The sequence below is a fragment of the Stegodyphus dumicola genome, chromosome 9 (assembly GCF_044657685.1).
Source record: "Stegodyphus dumicola isolate Sdum_Otavi_A_Nest chromosome 9, ASM4465768v1".
NCBI lineage: Eukaryota > Metazoa > Arthropoda > Arachnida > Araneae > Eresidae > Stegodyphus > Stegodyphus dumicola.
The window spans coordinates 50,081,650-50,106,700 of NC_140776.1; the positions used below are offsets into that span (position 1 = coordinate 50,081,650).

Below are 25,051 nucleotides of genomic sequence, written 5' to 3' on the forward strand. Positions count from 1 at the left end.
CGCAATATTTCTATGATGATTTTACTACAAAACTTTGCTTTTTAATTCCTACGACGATGTTGTTTTCTCAGCGAGGTTTACGTCAGCGACGTTTCTTCCTGTAACTCTACAGGAGTAGTTATAAATAGTAATATGTATAATCCATCACTTTGCCAGTTATCTCTATGTTATAGCCAAAATGCTTTAGATACTTGAAAATGAAATGTGTCTTGGTAAAGTACTGAGTCTGTTATGGTGTACTGCGGTGAAGTTCCATATGATTTTGCAGCAGGCCAACTAAGTATTTTTAATGTTATAAGATTCATAATGATGTAACCCATCTCAGTGGAGATTAGAAATTATATCCTTATAACACTCCTTCCAGTTTGTTACGAAATACTAGAAAAATACTGTAGGCAGTGTCTCAATGTACGCCCTTAGTTGCATGCAAGTATTTTGTAAATATTATGTATATTGTTTATATATTGTATATACTCCCACTACTTATTGATATACTTGAATGTATCAGGACTAATTCTGCAATATAAGAGATTTCTTTTTTTATATCGCTATAACTGCTTATTATTGTTTTACTTGCTTGCGCACTTACCTTCGCCTTAGGCGTGTCGTTCGGACTCTCCTCACGTGGTTCACTGGTTCACCGTGCTATAGACTTTGTTACCGAAGGTAACCCAAGGTACCTGTAGTAACCTTTTCGAGGTACCTGTAGTAACCTTTTCGAGGTACCTGTAGTAACCTTTTCTAATAAATATGCAATTGCCTGAGCCGACGGAGGGGAAATTTTAGAAGCGGCGCATGCGCGTTAGTTGTAAGCGACGCTAATCGTCTGTGAAAAACTTTTTTGTTAGCTTATAAGGTATTTCTCCCGTCTTCTTAGCATGCCTTCGAGGTGTATCGATCAGCACGCTCGACGCGTATTCGAGAGGTCCGTGGTTCGTGTCCCGGCGAGGGCATTGCTAATTTTTCATCTCTCCTGCTTTCAAAAAATACCCAATGTCTCTACAAGCTTAATTTCTGTTATACATCGTTTTAGTTTTTGTTATAGTATTTGCATCGAACATGTGGCACCGATTTGGTAATTATCGCCAGATAGTTTAGTGTGCATTCTTTTCTGTAATGTAACTGAAATGTTAGGATTTTTTTAGAAACAGTGCCTGAGTGTCTCTGTAGTAAATAAATATACTAAATTTCAAAGCGTGATTACATTTATTCTATAATGTGTCTACGTGTATAACTATTTACGGAGTGAATTCAGTTTCTTTCACAGTTGTCATGCTTGAAATCTTCTCTTGCGTACATTTTATGCTATTTGGTGCCTTTACATTCTTATTACGAATGCTTAACAAAATCAAATATTCGAAAATCTATATAAACACATTTAAATATACTAGTGATCAAAAACATATTAATAATTATTAAATCATCATCGCATAGCTAAATGTGTGGGGAGTAACATTTTTGTTAATTAGATACCATAACCAATTGCACTGTGATATTTCCAGCCTTTACAAATGACATGAATTAGAAATTGTTATAACCATTCTTCAATACACTAAAACCTATTTACAGCTTCTGGTTTAATAAATATGCAATTAGATGTTACTACTCTCTATGGTAAATTATATAAAATATCCATCTGACTAGATCCTGACAATATCCAACTGACGTTCAAGTATACTTCGTGTTTTAATTTATTTAAATACTACAAAGCTTAATATTCGATTTTATGTCGTTATTCAATTTTAATTATTTGTCCCGTAATCATAGTTTAAGAGAATTTAAAGTATTAAACGTTCCTGAAAGCACAAATTTATATTACTTTAAAATTTCCAATAGAATGAATGTTCTTTTCAGTGCTTAGGGCCTGACAGATTTTTAATATAAAGTTTCTCGTTAATGATTTTATGAGAATTTGTTTCACTTTCCTAATAGACTGATTATGAACACAGAATAAATTCTAAATTAACAATAGATTTCACGTACTTCGAATTTGAAATCCTATACCACACTGCTGGGTTTCTACTGGAATCTGGCACTCACTCCACTCGCCTGTGTTCCATTCATATGTAGATAATCTCATTTCCTCATCGTCTATGTTCCAAAGTTTCATATAAGACTGAGATTTATTACTGGGTTCAAGGCAATTTAAAACAGATGAGCACGGCCTGGCTTCCAGACGATCTGGACAAGCTTTTCCCCCATTTTGGGACGCCTGCAGTACTATTCGATGCCTATATTGCACTGAATTTACAGGAAAAAGAACAAATATAGCATAAATTACAGAAAAGAATTATATATCTAAACCATAATATAATAATATAGCATAGGAATATTAATAAAAGAATCACTTAATGGTTATGAAAATAGTGTTACGAAATATCCAGCTGCGGTAAGATAGCTTCCCCGCCAAGCGGGTTTAGGGTTGCCAGATTTGGAGCAAAATAATAGCCTACTTGGCGACAAAACTATCGATATGCCATAGACAGAGCAAGAACATTCTAGAATGAATTTTACCAGTTTTCCCGAGAATGACAGGTCAAAAGCTATATATACTCTGCCTGTACGCTGGTTAGAAGTTTATTGTGAAGAGTACTGAGCAGTATGTTGAGTTCAGTAGATGAGTTCAGAGATTAAATTGACAGTGATCGATCGAGTCGGAAGCTGTAATTTAGTGCTTTGCCTTGAAGCTGTCTTCTCCGTTATAGCCTGATAGTCTGAAGGCTATGTTGCTGATTGTTTCAGCGTGCTTGTCGTAGTTTTTCGACGGCTTTGAATGTGCCTTTGGAAGTCTCCTGTGTAATACTGACGAATAAATTGTGTTTTGATTCTTCATCAAGTGTTGTCGTCAATCGCTCCAAATCCACAAACCAGCAGAACGCAGGTAATATGTAAAACCATTTTTATATACATATTCTTTGCTTTCGCAGAACTCGTCATTCAACTGCTGGTCGTCAGCAGAGAAGGAGCAATATTCTAACGCGGAGAAGGCTCATATGCACGTTATGGACAAGGCTGCAAACAGCAGTACCGCAGAAGTTGTAAAACTTTACCCGGAGGAACTTTCAAACAGAACACTGCCTGGTCGGAGAACATTTTACCGCTTGCACAGGCAACGTTTGGAGACGAGCCCGTTCTGCCTCCAAAGGCAGGTTGAAGAGGATCGCGAGAAAGGTAGTCGAATAGAGACAATCATTGAAGCAGTATGTGTGTGTGATTATGACAAAGCCTCGAGCACTATCTGCCTAAGGGAAGAGATGCCTTCATGGAGGACTTTCTAAGGGAAACTGGCTCGTATACACGTTACACATGGGGAAAACCACGAAAACGCCCATACAACCAGCCCGTTCGCGAGATTCGAACCTCGGACCGAACTACCAGTGTTCAGCGGCTTTACCGCTCGGCCGCTGGTGTGCCTCATTGAAGCAGTGGATGAGCAACCTGCACGAAGCGAACGAGCAATAGCTAACCAAGGTGTCAACCATATTACAGTAAGGTGTGTATGGCATTAAGACAGGTTACACCCTTACCATCTGTACCGGGTCCAGGCTTTAAATGAAACGATTTTCACACAACGAACACAACGAATAATAGTTTTACGTTAGTTCCTGCAACATAGAATACTGCATCCATAGTTTGCAGCATCTGTTCTCTTTACGGACGAGGCTACGTTCACATATAGCGGCATATTTCACATAGACGACAGTTATGTGTACGTAACAGTAAATTCGCATGCTAGGAGTTCGGGATGTCGCCAGCAAAGGTTCTCCGTAGATGAATCCGCAGGGATTATCTAAGATCACTTAACTGGACTTTACCTTTTACCATATTGTCTAGACGGACAGAAGTACCTCATCTTCGTTTAGCAGACGCTGCATACGTTTCTACAATATGTGCCAGCTTATATTCGAACTGTTATGTGGTTCCAGCACGACGGAGCGCCAGCACATTCTTTCAGAATTTTGCTAAACTACTTTTCCGATTAGATCGATTGGTCTTGGTGGGTCCTCTTGGCCTCCCAGATCTTCCGATGTCTGGGAACAGCTTAAAAGCGTCACTTATGAGATACCCATCGAGTGACCAAAGAACTATTTCGCCCGAATTAGTGTCATAACTGCATATCCTAATGAAATTCTTTATTTATTCGCCTTTATTCTGTTCTCCATTTTCACCAAGCAAGCGCCCTCTCGAGGCTCGCCGTTTGCTTTGCGACATCACATTGTGTAAGGAAAGTTGTTCGTTTTGGAAAGTTTTATTACTCCTTACAACTGTGACCTTCAGTTTTATTAAAACCTGCATATGTTATATACGGCAAAGGCGCTTCAAACTGATTTTATTTTGATGCAAAAATTAAGATTTCATTTATTAATTTCTGTAAATCTGAAATGCAGAGAAAAGCAAGTTCTGCAAGTTTATGAATCGCTGAATTTGGAAAAAAATTGCTAAAACACGAAAATTTAATCCTTAATTCCATTGTGGATATTATAACACAAACATAAGATATAAAATATGAAAGAAAACTAATGACTTTAATTTAACAGTAGTCCTTTTAATTTCTCATTTTAATTTGACTACGTCCACTATCTCGAAGCCGTTTTTTCTGTGAAGGGGCACGGGGCTATATAAGATATTAAATACGAAAGAAAACTTTAATTTAGCAGCAGTCTTTTTAATTGCTTATTTTGATTTTGCTATCTCCTCTTTTTGCCTTAAAATACTAATATATGAAACTAAAATGCGTCATCTGAAAATTAATCTGCATAACGCCATTGCGAAAGAATAGCATTCAATTGCAGCTCAAAATTTAAATAGAGGAACCAAGTCTATAAATACTGCTGTTACTATTTGTGCAGTATTTTTTTCTGCTTCACCTGCTGCTTGATACGCATAGTTTGCTGCTCCGCTTCGTCCTTTGTCTAAAAAGATGAAAGGTGTACAAATTGAGAGGTGCATTAAAGATGATGTATGTATCTATTTATGCTTATCAAGGGTTGCTCTGTTACGAAAATAAAATTAACTTGAATCAACGGCCATGTTCGAAAGCTTTTCCTCTTCTTTATATCATCTCAGGTGACCACGCAGCTGTTTTTCTAATTTCAAAATATCTACAGAATTTATATTTCATATATATGGGATGTCGTTAGGGTTAAAATACAGGAAGGCAGTAGCATTTTAAACGTATTTAATAATGAAAGAATAAACATGATTATGGTATGTACAGAGTGAAAGGAAGTAAAATAAAAAGTTCGATTCATCATGAAACGGAATTAAATCATGAAGAAACACTGTCAAGCGGCATAGTCCACGTTGTAACCTCATCTGAATGGCATCTCTCCATTCCTTCACGCAGCTTGAAGAAGTATCTCGCCCTTGTAGCTGTTGCCAGTTTTAGGAAAAGGCAGATGAATTGTAGGAGCGAATGACCGCATATATATATATTATTAGGAAAGGTACTTATATATCATCTCCAAAGGAAAAAAATTAATTAATTCTATGAATTATAAAAAAAAAAATAGTAAGTATTTTTAAGTAGCTTTCCAAGTTAGTATTTAAAGTTATCTATATCTGTAGTAGTAAAAATTATTTAATCTATAAAGAAAAGTCTTTTGACCGTAAAAATTCCAAATATTAAATTCAAAATCCAAACTACTGAAAAAAATGCTATTTTTATTGATCGCAGATTAAGTGACTGGTCAAGGGGAAGAAACCAATCTACTATCAATTAACAGTAACCAAATTAAGTGACAGAGTTTATTCTTTTTTTTTTTAAATAAGGATTAAATTAGTAATTTTGTTATAGTTTGTAAATTACGAACAATACTCAATTACTAGAAAGAGACTGGTCAACTTAAATAAAAAAACTATCGTAAATAAAATCAAAAATATGAATGAATAAGAAATTCTTCTAATTTAAGTTATACGTTAAGAACTGAATTAGACAATATCCTTATTTTGGAAAAACTATTCCCCGACATTCTCATAGTATTGAAAAAATAATAAAAAAATTATCGATATTTGTACAAATTAAGATATATAAAAGAAGACATACATATTGGTAAAAATGTATAGATGAATATATTATTTTAGATTGAAACACCAAAAATCAAAAGAAAAAATAAAATTTATATATTCTTTAGTATTAAAGCATTAATTTCAAAATAAAAAGTAAAATCAGTATATTATTTTAGATTAAAACATTCTTTTATAATCTATATATATATATATGTGTGTGTATGTGTGTAATATTTTGGCAGTAGGGCACATAAGTGAAGCTTGGCAATCTGGTCAAATCAGAATTCTGGACATTGTTGTGGTTAAATGTAAGGCTGCATCCAATGATTACACAGAAGGATTTAAATTTATAGCTCCATATCGTAATTAAATTAAAACGGCAGATCAATATTCTTTACTAAGATAAGATTAACTTTAAGTTTACTACATCGTATTATTCGAACAAAGGGAGGCAGATGAGACGTGCAGCAGCATGGGTCTTAACAGCAGAAGGAGAAAGCAGTCTCTCTCTCTCTGACGCAAAATGGCGCAGATTCTCTGTTTATAGGAGCAGTTACGTAATATTCTCGAATGTTCTCGAAAGTACTGGTCTGGGGGGAAGATTCTGAAATTGCGGAAAGTTAATTAGAGTTTGCTTGTTCGCATAGAGCAAAGCCATCATGTTTTTCATATTTTACATGTATCTATATTTAAATATAGCTTTTCTCATCTTTAAAGAAATTAAAACAGGTTTAAGAGCCTTTGCAATGGTTTTTTTTTTTTTTTTTTTTTTTTTTTGGCAATTCATTTTTTGTGCAATGAATTACAACCAATTCATAAACTTTAAGATTTGATATCAAATCATCTTATTTTACATCAAATTGTCCATCAGATAGCATAAAAAAATTTTAAGTTCTTTATCTTACATTTAAACAATATTTCGAGATTTATAACAGCTATTATTAACCAGAAAATGCTTATGAATCATAATAAAATTTATATATTAGCAGTTTAAGTGTTACGGAATCAAAAGGAAATCAAAATTTCATGAAATGCAACAAGAGGGTTTCGTAAAAATAAAAGTAGTTTATTATAGATATATACCTCCGTCACAATCATCTTCGCAGTATGTCCACTCCGAAAAATTTGACATGATACAGTCCACAGGCTTAGGAATATAGCACTCTCTCTTTGTGACAGGTATTGACAAGTAATGGCACCTAAAAGAAAATTCTTTAGAAGTAACAAGATAAAAAGTGAATAAAACTTTAAGTTATGTGATATAAGAAAGGCATACAAATACTAACAAGAAAAAGTTTATTATGAAAAGCGCTAGCAGTTGAAAGCAAAAGGTGCTTGCTTTTTGTCAATCAAAACGGAATTTTAATATGTAGGGCCCACTAAAAACCCTTAATGAACATGACTTTTATACCCTTCAACTTTAAAAACACGTTACTACATCCAGGAGACTAAATTAAGTTCTTTCTACACATGTAGGATTCCTTTCTTGGTCAGCTTAGAACCTTCGTCTCTATTGAGACGACTTTTAGTCCCGTCTGTATAAATAAGAACAGATTCAGAAGAAGGTTTAAATGAACTTTTTTATTTAAAAATAATAATGCATGGATTGTGTTCACAAATGAATATCCTACAGCTTATGGAATTTCAGAAACATAAAATGTGAATTTAAAATTTAAAGCAATTTTCAGAGCCTCTGTTCTAATATACACGTATCTGATTTACATGCTGATGACAGCTAACAAAAAGTAAAAGTAATAGTTGAGTATAAATAAAATCATAATTGCTTAATTAACACAAACTTTGCGCACACTACCACGTTAAAGCAAGTTGTCACGATGGGTTTAAAAATGCCTTGAATTAAAAGGAAAACCTTATCCCATCAAGAGACCCAAACTCTTCACAGCGACATTCCTTATCTAGAACACATACAAAGTGCCGAAAGAAAAGTACCCATACGACCCATAGCTTTCGAGATAAATGCAAAAGAAAAGTATGACGTCCTATCCGGTGCAAGGGGAAAAAAACTTTGTTGGAAATATGATTATCCGTATTTGCACATGTTTATTAAGAGGAGGCTCAAAATGTCCACCGCGCATATCCAGGCATATATGCGCCCACCCTGGAATGGCTCACAGCACACGTTGGAGTACCATGGTGTCTACTAAAGCATACGCAGCATAAGACGAGTAACTATATCACTTTCTCTAGTAACTAAGCCTCTACCAATTCCGTCAGATGGCCCCATAGGAAAAAAATCCAAAGGTGTCAGACCTGGCGATCAAACAGATCATAAAACCGGATCCTTACTTCAAACCCAGCTGCCTAGAAATTCCATACCCAGCTAATTCTATGTAGAATTGCTGAAATGCGCTGGAGCTCCATCATACTATAACGGTAGGCAATGAGACGGATTTGACGATATACATTTCTTTTGCACTTATCTTGAAAACTATGGATCGCACAGGTACACTTCGAGCATTTCTTATATATTCCAAGCGAGAAATCTGATGTGTAGAGTCTGGGAGGTCTTATGGGACACCCTATAGAAATAGTACTGAATCTACAAATGTTTATTTCTTGAATGAAGAGGAGAACTAGTAAGCTAGTACAAAAGGCAATAACTGTTCGAATTTTGATCAGATCTCTAAGTTCAAGCCGTCTTGATTTAACTAATAAACAATGCATCAGAAAAATTAGGTTCGTATGAACAATTTTATGGTACTTTGAATTGAGATGAAAAACTGGATACGAAAAATGCGAAAATACGATAATCTGTGTAAACAGAAAATGCGATTAATTTCAACTATCAAACCTGTAGAAATTTAGAAGTATTTCTCTCATATATTCTTCTGGCGAATAATCAACGCGCAAGCTGATAGATCTTGGGTTTGATTTCTGGAGATGGCATAGTTGATTTTTTTAAGTTTCCTGTTCACTATTATGTGCATGATTTTACAATGGTGTGGAACTAAAATGACGACAACTTGTCGACACCTCCGTTTGGCTTAATGGATATTACTTTCTCGCCTCCCCCTGTAGATACCTTTTGTATACGAATATGGGAGGAGGAATAACGAATTTCTTTCATGTGCCTTTGCATTATAGTTCGCACATTCAGTTAGCAATTAGGAAGTCTCCTGGCGAAAACATGACTGATCTTTTTTAAGATTTTGCTCGCAGGCTATACTGGTTGGTTCGCACAGAAATAGTCATCACCTTCTTTGGTTAACTGGCTAAGTATTGTTTTCGGTCGTTAGTCGCTTTTTTAAGTGGATATGGATGTGAGTAAACAAAAAGAATGGATCGGACATTGACCTCCATATCTGAAGCCGTACATAACTCTGGGATTTTATCCCAAAGTCCCATTTCTTTATCGATTCTTTTTTACTCCCTCGTTACATGAGATCATATGGATGATGATATTATCAACAATATTTTCGATATTTTTTTTTAATCTAAAGTGATACAATAGCTTGTTGTTTGTTATTCTGCTACGGGATATTCAGAAATAGCAGATCCATCAAAAAATAAAAAATGTAAACATTCATCGGTATTTCGTTTTTATATATAAAGTAATTCACATTTTCCTTTCCATTCGCATTTTTTCTGCTTTCAATTGTGATAGAATTCCCTACTCGGGTCGTTTCCGTAATGAAAATATCTCTGTAGTTTACGTTGAAGATTACATAATGCTGAATATAATGAATGTGACGTTATTTAAAGGCTATTTCTTAACTTTTTAATGGATAATATACGGAAAAAAATTATCCTACAACATGACGTAAATTTTATTATATGATTATGAAGTTTTTGAAGGATTTTTTTTTTTTTTTTTTTTTTTTTTTTTTTTTAAAGTGAAAATTTGAGTGATTCTATTTTACGTAATTCTCTTTTTACGTTCTATTCTCATTTTATGTAATTTTAAATTAATTAAAATGAACATTTTATAGATAAATAAAATCAAAGAATTTTTTACATTATATGTTAATTACTTGAAGACCATCATAAAATATTAATGAAATATGTTCTTTTGTTATTATTTCTGAGCTTAAAATGAATTTTGAAAATTTTATTTTTTAATTATCGATTAAAATAACGTTCAAAATGATATGTAAGGGCCTTTTAAAATTACTTTGTTTTTACGTTTCTCTTTCTAAGGGAGCTGTTAAATTATATGCAAAAATAATATTTCTCTGGAAATAGCAGTGTCATAGAAATTAACACAATTTAAAGCTATAAATTTTCCTGCTGCTGTTTCTAATTACGTGTAATTAATTGATTTTTAACTACGCTGAATTTCAAAAGATCTCTTAACTATATTCTGCATACATATTTAAGTAATATGAATAAAACATGACATATTATTAGTTCACGTTTTGAATTAGAACACGATATACATTTTCTCTTTCATAATACTTCCTCGGAATAATAGCATGCATTTTCTACGCATATCACAAAGAAGATAATAATGGAACTTATTTGCAATATATGACTCCCACATCGATCTATCTCCTTAAAATTCTGGGATACAACTTAAAAATTCTGCTTCTTGATAAAAAATAAATTTTGCATTTCTTGCTTAATGTATTTCATAATTCTAATTACGTTATTGAAAATGTCGATGAGATAATGTGTAGCAAAAATTTTATGCAAAGGGAGTAAGAAATTATATACACTGTGGGGGCGGAAGAGAGATACAGTTCTACTGGGTCGATTGAAGAAATTCAAATTGCGTTTTTCATGTCTCGAATGCGCGGCATAAGATATACACTGTGTGCAAAAATTAAGGACGAGAAGGTTTTTTCAATAAAACTTTGTACAAAAGCTTTCCAAATCAACACACTTAATACTGTAAGATCCCCAATACGTAAGGACATGAGTAATGTAAGCAACACTTACTAAAAGAGAAATCAGAGGGATAAAAAGAAGCTTTATTGAAAAGTAGCATGGAGCGCAATGCGACTGAAGGCCGAAACATCCCTGTGATGGGTGTCCAGCAAGAAACATCCGGTCTTTAATAGGGGATATGATCTCCCCTGACTGCTAGGCAGGTTTCACAGCGTCTGCCCATGCTGAGAATGAGGGTGTCAATGAGTTGTTGAGGCATTGCTGCCCATTCGTATTGCAGCGCCAATCGAAGCTCCGGAATCGTTACTGGTGCTAAGGTACGAGCTGCCAAGCGTCTGCCTAGAAAATCCCATACATGCTCGATGGGATTGAGATCCGGAGCTACTGTGCGATGACATGATGCATTGTCGTCCATGAAAAGGAACTGCTGACCCATAGCGCCTCTAAAAAGACGCACATATGGAAGAAGAATCTCGTTACAATAACGGGTCCCGTTGACTGAACCTGCGTCGAAGATGTGAAGGTCTGTGCGACTACCAAGCATGATGCCTCCCCAAGCGAGAACACCGCCACCTCCATACCTGTCCCTTTCAATGATGTTCGAGGGAGTATTGCGGCTTCCCCGCTCTCTCCGGATGAGTATGCGATGAGAATCGCTACTCAGACTGAATCTGCTCTTATCTGTAAAGAGTACTCGTCCCCATTCATTGTTTCTCCAATTCCGGTGTTCCCGGCACCACAGAGAACGCCTTCTCCGATGGGCAGGCGTTAGAGGTACACACCGTACAGGGCATCGTGCAAACAGACCACCACCGTGCAGTCTTCTGGCCACGGTAAAACGCGATATCGGTCGTCCAGTCGCCTGTGTCGTGTGTCTAGCGATTTCTCCCGCTGTCTGCCGCCTGTTTCTTCTGGCCTGTAAGGCAATATACCGGTCATTTGCGGGTATGGTTCCTCGTGGACGACCACTACTAAACCCCCGGATAGCTGTTCCTGTAGTTTGAAATTGTCTCCAAAGTCGTGAAACGATGCTGTGAGCAATTCCGAACTCTGCAGCCACACTTGTCACACTGCGGCCTTCCTCCAACTTCCCAATGATTCGACCTGATCCAAAGCATCCAAAGCATCCAGATGTCGTCTAACAGATTGATTATTCGCCATTTCTCGCTGAGGCAGCACTCGGTGTGATTTTAACTGCTATACGGCGTGCAATCTCTTTGCCAGAAATACTGATCTTACACTGACAACATGCTTTATACTACTCAGACACTCCTCCATTACGTCTACCTGCATATGTGCGCATGTGCTACCGTACATCACCTTACTTAATCTCCTTATTGGTCTTTCTGTCCGCTCTGCCTCTTCGTTCAGCTGATATGCTAATTTTTCGACTTCGTCCTTAATTTTTGCACACCAGTGTATATTAGATTTCTATACAGCATTATTCTAACATAGGTACTTTCAAACAAAATCGGACGTTTTCTGAAATGACAAGCCAATGTTTTTTCATATTTCGATTCTACGACTCAAATTATACACAAATGTTAAATTTTGTAAAATTTGGTGCGAAATTTACGGAGAAATTCAAAAATTTATCTTGGCGTATTTTTTACAGTTTGAATCAAAAATAATTTACTTGGCGAACTTCTTAATTTACAGCAACTTAATTTTTTCCCTGCTTTGCTTTGCAGACGAGCGAAAAAAAGGCATCTTTTATACTTTCAAATAATTTTAACAAAGTGTGTAAACCACATTTGGGGTTGTTATCACTCAGAAAAATGATACCAAATTTCAAAACGTATCAATATGTAATTTTGTGTATTTCTTAGGAAATTTTGAACTAAAACTCTAATTTTTTGCAGGTATGGCTAGAAATGCATCTAAATTTCGAATTCTGGAAGAAGGAAGCAAGTAAATTTAATAAAAAAAAGAGATATTAATAAATATTTATCCAATTCAATTAACACTTAGGAGCTAAAACTTTGAGAGCAAATTTATAAAAAACAACTCGTGAAAATTTTACAAAACCTACCAGTTTAGCATAATTTGAGTCGTAGAATCGAAATATGGATATATGTTGGCATGTCATTTCAGAAAAAGTACGATTTTGTGTCCAAATACCTACGTTAGAATAATTGTTTTATATAAATCTAATATATATCCTAAGTCTCGCTTTCGAGACATGAAAAACGCAAGTTGAATTTCGTCAAATCTTTGAAATCGCTTTGGAATCGTTTAGTTTGTTAATCAAAAATTCGTAGCAGTGTTACAAAATATGAAATCGATAATAAAACAAGTTTCAAATTCAAATTAGGGATTCCATATGCCCATATTTTATAGAAGATTACGTTATTCAAATTTTCATGGTTCTAGGTACCGTGCTTTATCTCAATGCGAGAAACATACATACATTTATTATTTAATTTCTTTAAATATAATACAGGGTGATAATATTTGTTGGCAACAATTTGAAAAGTGAAACAACGCTTAAAGTGAATGCACGCAAAATGCCAAAACGATATTAATACTCCCTCTGGGTAAATTGCCCGTTCAGACTAAAAAAAATCTGAAAGGTTTCAGATTTTCAATTTCGCCCAAAGGGGCGTTTTTTTAACGTTTTGTGTGTTATCTTTATTAATTAAATATCATGTTCTTTGCACTTAAAATATAAAATTCAGTTCAACAGCAATGTCGCAAAATAATTTTAAAATGAGCATATCTTTAGAATTTCCGATACACAGTTCCGCGCGCTGGAGATAAAAATGTTTTTTTCCCCCGTAGAGTGTTGCCATTGCTCGCTTCGAAATACTTGAGAATCTGTTAACTAAAATTTCGTTAAAGTTTTACAAAATATGAAATCGATAATTTGGTGGCAACAGTTTGAAAAGTGAAACGGACGTTGAATCACTATTCAACGCATAATTGCAAAACGAAACAATAGTCCTTCAGGGACAAAGCCCCTTTAGACTAAAAATAATTCAATTTTTGTCGTTGAAAAACATTTTCCCGCAACTATTTTAGTTTAGTAAATGCGAAAAGTATTACGATAATGCTGTCTCAGCAGGGAAACCTGACAGCTAGTATGAAATTATTTTCTCTCTTTTTAAAGGGCCGGGCGCTTAATTTAATAGCGATAAGGAACTACAAAGGCCAATAGTGGTGATCATTTCCTTATGGAAGCATCTAGTGCCGTCCAACCGGTACAGTGGTTAGCGTAGCTTACTGCCGTGACAAAGGGCCCGGATTCGGCATGGATGTTTGTAATGTATAGTGTTTGTAATTTTTTGGAAAAGGTATGGATGGTTGTAAATGTATAGTGTCGGTGCGGTATGGCGGCACTTTAAATATGCGGCGAGCCGAAAGTCCCCTCGTGTGGTTTGGTGGAAGGGGAGAAGGGTGGGAGACCTTCGGACCCGACCCCCCCCCTGGGTGCTCTCCATCAAAATTGGGGGCGGAACTGAGGTAAATCGCACTGTCACCTGAATGATGTTTAAGGCGGTTGCAACGGCAGGCGTAATCTAGCACTCCTTGCCACGAGGAATTTCGTGAGCTTAGGCTGACTACGTCAGACAAGTGAGCATAAGCAAGAGCAATAACAGCACCTAACAGGTGGCCACCATTGCCTCCAATGTAAAGACGGAACAGTTAGTTACTACTATGCTTTCTCCAGGATTTGAACGCGGGCCACTATGCCACTTATGTACTATTTACTAACCACTACACCGGCTAGTTAAATGTCAAATTATCCTGGTGAACGCTCTGCTTGGCCAGTATACAGCAGATGAACTACCAACTGAAAACTGCTTTTGACAACTTATACCGAATTAAGTAAAATTCATTGTGCCAATATTCTTTAAAGAAATATCTCCATTGTATCAGTGCACGGCAATATTTTTACACGATTGAATAATACATTTGTAGATTGCGTCTTTCTTAAAATAAATATTTTTCTCCTTCACAGGAAATTTTTGCAACATTGTTTTAGTTACAGAAGTGAGATCAACATCTTACAACTTAACCCTATGTATTTTAAAAACCTGGCATATCCATTTTCATGAATTTCAAAACAGCAAATCTTAACTTTTGATATTAGCATCCCTCTATAAAAATTAATTATCATAATGGGGTTAAAAATCTACTCATTAGATGTCGACAAGCGTTTAGGATTTCTACACATCGCTAGGTTTTAAACTGGTAATTCGCTTTGGGTTCCGCTGCCAGAGGTAGAACGGGTTAGCTACATGGAAATATATGATATCTTCCGCCATAACACGAATAATGGTTCCCTCAGCATGCGCTCAACGAAGACATTCCTCCTAAGATCAATATCCCTTGAGGGCTTTGGAGCTCGGTTCAGCCAGCCTCTGCGAATGCATGAAACCTAAATCAACGTACTTAATGAAGTGACAAAAAACAAGAAGTAATGTTTCACAAGAACATAAATAGCACTACATAATGAGAAAACCATAAACTTATTTATCCGAAATTTTATTTAGCTGTTCGAGAAAGAGCGGCAAAAAAATATTTTGGCTTAGTGTCATGGCATAGTAAACATCTTTTGGTTTATAGTTTATTTTAATTGCAAAAGCATTTCTGCGATGGTCACGAGTCTTGGTTCTTCATGCATTAAAAAATGCTTTTTTGACAAGAATCATAGGGTTTCATAAAGTTATTTTGGAAAGGTAAGTAATGAGGTCCGTCATCAAGTAATACGCCAATGGCACGGTGAAAGTTTCTGACATTCATTAAAATGTCTAAACAGCACTGTAAGGTCATTCTAGTGGAACGAGGAATTTCTCATTAACTGAGGACGCATTTAGTAAAAATCACAGCTATTTTTGACTTCTTCTACAAAAGCTACCTGTAAAAAATCTGTTATAGATGCTACCTGATATATCGCGTTATTTCTAGAAATCAGACTATGATTAAAAAAGTAGAAAATTTTAAGTTTTCAGACAACTTACTTATCTAATTTTTGGTTAAAAAAACAATACCGACACACTGAGTAAAACATATTATTTAGTACATCTAAAGCTGAAAAAATTATATTTGCTTAAAATCTCTTGTACTGATTGCGAAGATCACAAATTACCTTCAATGTAACAGAGATAGGTATCTCTCTTTTTGTTTCTTTTTCTTTTTGGTACGTTATTTTCTTCCTTCACGTTCGTACGGGGTTCATAGATTTGGAGTGAATAACGGCGGCACTTCATGAAATAGCGAAACACACTTTATTTAGCCAATATTAATCAGGACATCTCCAAAATCAGGTTTTACAATCGTCGAAGAACTACTATAAACACGCTGGAACAATCAGCGACACACAGCCTTCAGGTTATCAGGCTATCACGTCATTAAGTAATTAAGTAATATCACGGTGAAGATAGCCTCACGACAAAGCACCAAAGTGCAGCTCCCTACTCTGCTCGGTCGTTCTCGAAACTCCACGTACTCTTGAGACTCTCCACGCTGTAACTCTTGATGCACTCGACGATACGCAAGAGTACAGCTCTCAGCACAATCTAAGACAAAACTCGACGATGCACTAACTGGCAATACACTTAAGGACTCTCTCGATGCCCTCGACGACCAACTCGGCGCTAGACTTCGGGACACTCGCTCAATCACTGACTATCAACTCGCTAGACGAGGTTTTAAATGACTGATTGACTATCCACTCGATGGATTCTCACTAACTCTCCGCCTACCAGCAGGGTTTATATAGCTTTTTGGCCTGTGTTCGAGAACATTCTGGGCTAAACCGTAAGAACTCGTTCCAGAAGGTTCTCCATCCGTCCATTGCATATATTACCAATTCTGTCGCCAAATGGGCGATTTCTCGCCAAATGTGGCAACACTGCCCTTCCCTTGCCATTTTATAGCAAACGTAAACCTGCTTTGCGGAGAAGCTACCTTACCACGCCTTGACATTTCGTTACTATATTATTTAGTACATCTAAAGCTGAAAAAAATTATATTTGCTTAAAATCTCTTTTACTGATTACGAAAATCACAAATTACCTTCAGTATAACAGAGATAGGCATCCCGTTCATTTTTCTTTTTTTTGTTTTGGAGCTATATAGAAATTGATTTATTTAGAGTTCCAACGATTTCCACGGATCTGATTACCAGGTAACTGGTTTCTTTCCTCTTCCTTTCCTAAAAATTAATAGCTTTGCTCATGCAAATGTTTCTGGAAGCAAAGACACGGTAAATATCTTTGCGCGTGCAAATGTTTATGAAAGCGAAGACACGGTAATAAAAGTGACCAAGAAAAGTTGAATGCCCAATTAAAGACGATTTTCGTTCAGCATTAAGATCAATAGATCCAAAGTCAGTATCAATGCACTGAGTATAGATTCAAGAGCATGCATAATAGAAGCTTAGTCTCCTCTGTACAGTTGTTTATTTAATTTGATTACAGTAAAGCACGCGAACGCCTTTTTTCCACCGACAGCGAGAGGCTATTTGCCTAAGAGCAGGGATGTTTTATTGAAGGACTTTCCAAAGGAAACTGACTCGAATGTACGTTACACATGGGGAACACGTTCGCCGGGATTGCTTCTCTGCGGAGTCTTTCTCTGCAACATTTCATCCAGATCGTCCAGGAAAGTTGGATTGCATAATGAACACGATTTCCATGAATGCTGCAAGCAATGCATCTGAAAATACCATCTGAATTACTACTACGATACAGGTATGGCTTCGTGCGTGGATGCGGTCTAACTATTTCGTTCCATCAAGATTTTAAGATCACTTCTACAGAAAATTTATGTGATAGGAAGAATTATAAGACTGCTCGAGAGATTATGAAAATTATTAGCTTAAACAGAGAAAGAACTGGAAATATAGCTAGAGTTCAACTATTGACTGCCTGTGTTTTTGTTTGTTTTATATTGTTTTTAAGTAATGTCGTACTAACCCCTTATTTATTTATTTATGTTTTTGGAGCCGTAAAAATTAATTTATTTAGAGTTGTAATTAGTTTGTTTAGAAATTAGTTTATTTAGAGTTTAGTGATGTTACACCAACCCCTTATTTATTTGCTGGTTTTATTTAGATATTGTAACGTCTTACTGGTTTTTATAGCTTTGCAACCTTGATTTACTATTGTAATTTTTTTATGTTCATTTAGTATTTTTTTTTCAATGTTATGTTATTTGAGCTTGGTGCTCGGCATCGCAGGAGGGTTATGTTATTTATTCGCGTTTGTGTTGGCTTTTGAGCGCTGTAGGGTCTCTATAAGCTGCCGTTTGTAGTGTAATTTGGGCACAGCCTTTTGACTCATAAGACGAGCTTCGCTCGCCAGGCGGGCCTGACTGCGTCCTAAATTAACAAATTAACAACTAATAGGCACAAATTATATTGACTGCTGAGTGACTAAATTATCGAAGGGAATAATAACCTAACGGTTAAATTACTTTCACAAAAGTAAACTTATTCCTGACTTTTTTGCATGTTACAAAATTGGTTGAAATTGGCTTTTAATGTACCGTACATTGGCAAGAAATACAGAATTATATATTTTGCATTTTTATTAGCTGTTTATGTTTAGCCTTTCACTTTTCAGTACACTTTCCACCTTCCACATAGATTACAGAAAGGTATCTCCAGCAGGAAGACAGAAAGTGGAAAGGAAAGGCAGGGTTGTCAGATTTGCCGCGAAATCACCCATTTGGAGACAAAATAGGCGATATGCTATAGACGGAAAGAGAACATTCTAAACTTAATTCTTATCGGTTTTTCCCAAGAATGTTCTTGAAGGCAGGTCAAAACCTGTATATATCCTGCCTGTACATGGAGTAGAAAGTACCTCTAAAGTGCTGCAAACAATGCACTACAAATATCTTTAGGTCGTTTTCAAAATTCAACAAGCTTCTGCAACATTTTATCTGCCTTTCCACCTCTTGTAATACTCAAATGTTTACATACAAATTTATATCAATTACGAAGCTTTAATCGAAAAAAAAAAATAATAACATATTTTTAAAGTGGCAAAGAATTAGCTTTTTAAAAAAAAGGCGGAGAAAAACTTACCTGTAGTTTTAAAATCCCCCAAATAACTTCATATTGTACAGAATAATGAAAATATTTACAACATTAAGATAATCATTCAGAAGCGTTTTATGATATTTTTACGCTGTAGCGGTAAGGTAGCTTCCCCGCGAAGCCGGGTTTAGGGTTTCCAGAAAATGGCAAGGAAAGGCAGGGTTGTCAAATTTGCCGCGAAATCGCCCATTTGGAGACAAAATAGGCGATATGCTATAGAAGGAAAGAGAACATTCTAAAACTAACTCTCATCGGTTTTCCCAAGAATATTCTTGAAGGCAGGTCAAAAGCTGTATATATATCCTGGCTGTACGCGGAGTAGAAAGTATCTCGAATATTATGGTGAGTTCAGTAGCAGTGTTTTAAGTTTAGAGATTAGCTTGAGAACGACCGAACAGAATCGGAAGCTGTACTTTAGGGCTTTGCCGTGAAGCTATCTTCACCGTTATAGTCTGAAGGCTGTGTTGCTGATTGTTTCAGCGTCTTTATCGTAGTTTTTCGACGACTGTAAACGTTTCTTTGGAACTCTCCTGTGTAATACTGTCGAATAAATTGTGATTTGATGCTTTATCAAGTGTTATCATCAATTACTCTAAATCTGCGAACCCGTGGAACGCAGCAGTATCATAGCACAGGTACCGTGACTGCAGTGTTCTCTTTCTAACAGCAGCAAAATCTCTAGCGCTCCCAGTGAGAGACGTTGTCAGAATTTTAAATGGAATTCTGGTAAATAGCAACTGACTGGATACAGGTAATAATACTAGAGTACACAACATATTTTAATTTGCCTCCAGTGGACATTTCTCTTTATTCCCCGTTTGAAATCCAACTGAAAGAAAAACTGTTATTCAGACACTGTACTTGCTCCAGCGATACCGGCTTTAATACTCAAAGAACAGGTTCCAGGATTTCTTCCCGCATCTTCATATAGGCTATCAATAATTTCTTTATATCCTCGATAGAAACACGGGTTGAAAGGATGACACATCTGCCATATCTAGCACTACAAAAGTTTCATAAAATAAATTCTCTGAACGTTTTCATTAGTTTTATGAACATCATGTGTGCAACTGTCGAAAGCAGTTATCCGTTATTATAAGTTTTTTAAATTTTCAGAAATAAATAACTTTATTTTCGATAATTTAAAAAAAGTATGTTTGAAGTTACTTTGTACATACAGAGTATTACGAAGCAATTAGTTTGAAACTTACATTTTGGTGGACTTGACTTCTTTTCCTCCTTTCACGCAGCGTATCTGCCTTTCTTGGAATCCAGTGCCGTATGAAATTTCCCCATGATGGTCAGATGTAATGCACAGTCCCCACTCTGAAGTCTCCCATTTGTATGGTACACAGCTGTACATATTACAGCTTCTGCCGTTCCTCCTCTTCTTGGGACACTCTTTGCCCCCTGTGGGAAAAAAAGGAATCTGTAGGTATAAAATAGGTTCTGGAAACCTGATATCATTTGATGTGTGTTCTAGTAGCTTTATGAACGGAGGAAAAAGATTTAAGTTAATTTATTCAGAATTTGCATATGAATCTTACGCCTTCGAAGCATTTCGATTTGAAAAATAACCAAGCAGAGATTTCTGTATTTAATAAATGTATTCGTAAAATGCGCAAAATGTTTCACAAAAGATTAAAATATCAAAAACGTTTTGAACGATGGATTGTATTGCTTCCAAATTAAGAAATGATTAAAATAAATGAAAAAAAATTATGAATAGTAAATCTCTGAAACCATTTTTGTTCAATGAAAAGGTAGGAGAAAAAATTCACATTATAGTAGGTCACAGCAAATACTGAGTTTTCGGTTAATCTTCCATAGGCAGGGTAAGCGCGGAATTATTTTATTTGAAATTTAATTTTGAAATATTGTAATTATTTTTAAAAGTTTCACTGTTTAATATTTGGAGGAGGCTAAGCTGTCGTTGGTGGGAGAATGTTGGATTTCAGATGACGTGTAGTTTATAATTTATGAGTGTTTTCATTTAATTTTATTTAGTTAATATTTTCGGGTCAGTTAATTATATTTTAGTTTTGTTCCTTGGATGTAGAATGTTTAAAGTGTTGAGCGAAAGTGCAGAGTGTGTAACAACAGTATGATAGTAACTTGCATATGTTTTAGTGAGTTATGATGCACCCATTCTTAGTGAATTTTAATATATTTATTTGGTTGACAATTTTTTGATGCGAGTGAAGAGACATTTGGTATGTTATTATTTTTGTAGTAATTTATTTTTGTTATTTTTAGTTTAAATTTATGTTTTACTTTGCAGTAACTGATGCTTGGGGTATGTTTAGCATCATCTTCGTTTGGCAATGTTAGATTTTACATCGCCGTTTTTTCGCAATTTTTAATTGCGAAATGAAACAAAGATGTCAAGTTTGACTTCGCAAGCGAAACGAATTTGGCGCCAGATTACCCCGCTTGTGGAAAATTAGTTTAGTTTTCTTTAAATCATGAACTGATAGGAATGATAGATATGCAATCAATTGAGGAGGATATATTTAGTAACGCAACATCCGAAACAAGTCATATATTTTGGTGGTAATCTTCACCAAATAAGATAGTTCAGTTCCCAGTTCTATTTATTAAAGCGAACTCTATCGCCAGGTTATTATACCGCAACGTTTGCTGTTGTTTGATGTCACCAACTCCTTAATCTGCTCAAAAGCAACTACTCCTTTGTGGCTTCGTTTTCTCCTTTTCTGTAAGCAAGTGACTTCAGTGTCGGGAAGAGCCTAACCTTCTTTACCTTCTTTGTTTACTGTCTTTGTTCTAACGTATGAAAGGAAGATAGCTACATCCCAGTCCCAAAACCTTCGTGGCTGTTTTTTATCTGTTTGGAACTACAGTAAAACACTGGAAAACAGAAATACAGGCACTTATTTATTGACTTCTCTGTTGTTGGAGTTCACCAATAAACATTTGGAAAAAAAGACTTGGAAAAGTACATTAAAAATGAATTTTATTTAATGAATTAATGAAAAAAGCGATGTGTATGTTATTGCCCAAACGACTGAGTTTGTTTTCTTTAAAGATTTTAGGCTACTTTTTTCCCATCATCAGTCAGAGGTTTAATGACAGCTGCAAGAAGTAGTATCGCATGAAGAATACTAACCACTCGTCAAGATTTTAACTGTAACTCATCCTAAGTAATGACTATCATTTTTCAAAAGTAATTTTTAAAAATTTTCACTCTAATGTAATACAGAAGTGCTTACTTTGAAGACAACTTCACATACATAAGCTTTATTTGTTATAGCTACTCTGCTAGAAAGTAACATATAATGATTTAACATTTATTAAATATATTTTATCTTAAGACAAAAATAAGAGTATAATTGAATCATTATCTTAATATATATTTTAAGCGTTAAATTGCATATATTAGAAAAATGTGATTTCCGAAGACTCATATTAACTCAGACTGGCACGCGGTTTCGCTAAGAAAGCAAAACTTTCTCCAAACTACCATGACAAAAAGATATTTGTTTTTTTAATACCAAAATGCGCCTGGTATTTTATACGTGGATGTATTTGCTTTTATCACTTAATTTCTTAGATATAATTTAAGATGCACGTATATATACGTTCTCACAGGCGTCAAAAATTTTTCCAAGCCGCATGTCTACGACCTTGCCGGTAAGAGAAGAATAACCTGTTATATATTCACACATATACGTAGCATATCCTTTGAGACGATGCTGATGCTTTGTTATGCATTCATATAATTGCCCCACATTCATATTTTAACACAACTCAAACTTTTAGATGCTTTAAAAAGAAAGGTAGAAAAGATTATTTTTATCCGCGATATGCATCTCTGGTCCATCAAAACCTTTGTTTAGAAACTGTTCAGGATTGGTTTTATAAGCAAATTTAGAATGGGGCTATCAAAGAAAGCACTAACTTCGTTAGTCGTTGTGAAATTTCTTTAAATTAAATTCATATATAGAGCTTTTAAATCTACTTAAAAATATAAAATTTAATACAAAACTCAATTTTGCAAAACAAAAGATCGCTTGAAAAATTATGTAATTTTCATACTTTTTTTAAAAAATTTACATTCATTTTGAGTAGTAATATCCAAGCATCTGAGGGAAACATTTTATAATTTGCAATTAGGAATATATAATTTGGATTTGATTTGCAGTTAGTCAAACTGTTAAATTGTTTATTCAGTTGTAATATACTAAAACTGGAAATAAAATCATAAAAAGTCAAAATGAATAATGGCTAATTTTCTATGAATTTCCTTGATTTTTTGGGGGTTAGAAAATAACCTACCTTCTCCAGCAATAGCGAGTACAGATCTATTCCTAATTTGTTCTCCTTCGTCATCCAAAGAAACACATCTCTTACTGCAAACTGACCATTCTGACCATTCAGTCATGATGCAGTCATTGGGGCAGGGAACTCGGCAGGATCCGCTTGGCCCCTCCAGATATTTGTGATGATTGCATATTAATTCACTCATGGGTGCCTATAAATATATAATACTTTCGTAAGCCAATACCGAAGAAAATATAAGAATACCGAAATTTGCGTAAATGAGAATTCATATAGTGATTGAATGAATTACATGTTCCATATTCTGGTGGAAGTATATTAACGCAGTACGAACGTATGCGCTTATCATTAGGTTACGGCAAAATATTTATGTCCGCGGAAGACGGATGTTGAACTGAAAATCACCATCTGAAAGGCTCAACGCATTTTCCAGGTTGATTTAGTGATTCAGTGGGCGATATTGTTATAGCAGTCTTCTACGTAATCGTTACGGACTTAATTTTTTAAGTTGTAATATACTAAGACTGGAAATAAAATTATTAAAATGTCCAAAATCCTTATAGACGGTGTTCAGCCATCCTTTTTGATAAATGCATTTATGGTCGAAATTGCCAGGAGAATATAGTAATGAAACAGTATGAATTCTAGTAACTTCAAAATGAATTCTTTTAAATTTCTAAAAGTTTTGAAATCTCAAGCTGAATGGAAACTGCATTTTTAAAATAACAAAAGTAAATGTAATTTGAATTAGAAGAACTGGTATTCGACTTACTGCATCTACTCAAAATAAAGGTCTAGAACAGGGTCTGTTAACTATAGGGGAATTTCATACTTTCAGGGCGGTGGAATTGCTGCCAGCCTTTTGTTTTCCTGTTAAGTATTCAGTTTTATTTTATGAATATAAAAAATTACATTTATTAATATTTTCTATACTTTTTCTTGTTTATTTTACAAAACACATTAAAAATAATTTAATTTTAAATAAATGTTTATGTAATGGATGGGGGGAAGTTATCGTCTAGCAACGGTGAAAGGGGTGCATGAAACGAAACAATGAACAATTTATTTTTCTAACATAATATGCAGAAACAAAAATGGCAAAAGAACTTCTTCGCGTTTAAAGTCAGTCAAGTATGACTGGCTGGCTGAAGGTAAGTCATACTTGACTGACTTACTGAATCATACTTGACTAGAGTCAAGTATGACTCTAGTCAAGTATGATTCAGTAAAGTCAGATTTAAGATGAGAAAGATACTTTTTTTTTACCGATTACACACTTGTCCATCACTTCATTTAAGTTATTGCCTAACTGAATTTCTTAACAGGAATTACTATCTTGTGAGGTCCACACAAAAGTAAGTTGAACTGAGACCAATACAGCTTTTCATCCTTCGATGAGTGGTTGCTATTATTCCTTTCAGTGTCCAAATTCAAATAAAGGTATGTTACTTTTCTTCTTGCATGCTTCCAATTGGAAGCCGTCTTTGTTGTCACATGATGATAACATATTTCTCATGAAACTAGTGAGCCTGTGAACACTGGCATCTCAAGATAAAGATCAAAATTTATTTATAGTACTCTATCTTCCACGCAATTTTGACTTTTTATTGTCATAACCTTTACTGCCCAGTTAAACATATTTTACTCTAATACAAATTTCTTCTATGCGATCATGAGCATTTATCGGCATATTAGTTTTGATTTTTTCTCATGCTTATGAAAACAAGACTATATAAGAACATTCTTTAACATCTTAATACCTATAATTCAACACACAAAAATTATTATTTGCTAAAACTGCTCCAACAATCTGCCAGACTTAACCTGGAAAAACCTAGGAAAAAT

General features: G+C 35.1%; 1 protein-coding gene and 1 long non-coding RNA gene across 6 annotated transcripts in view; one reads left to right on the plus strand and one right to left on the minus strand.

Moving 5' to 3' along the window:
* Nucleotides 1-25,051, plus strand: part of LOC146995341 (uncharacterized) — a 470,439-nt gene that overhangs the window by 387,272 nt on the left and 58,116 nt on the right. The window lies entirely within an intron of this gene.
* LOC118188795 (thrombospondin type-1 domain-containing protein 7B-like) overlaps nt 1-25,051 on the minus strand; it is a 1,066,734-nt gene that overhangs the window by 114,779 nt on the left and 926,904 nt on the right. For all 5 annotated transcript variants that reach the window (XM_085823427.1, XM_085823425.1, XM_085823426.1 and 2 more), the window contains 4 exons: nt 23,204-23,399; nt 20,119-20,317; nt 7,093-7,208; nt 1,984-2,241 (listed from right to left, as the gene is read on the minus strand). In XM_085823427.1, coding sequence (XP_085679553.1) covers nt 1,984-2,241; nt 7,093-7,208; nt 20,119-20,317; nt 23,204-23,399 — 769 coding nt within the window. The remainder of the gene's footprint in view (nt 1-1,983; nt 2,242-7,092; nt 7,209-20,118; nt 20,318-23,203; nt 23,400-25,051) is intronic.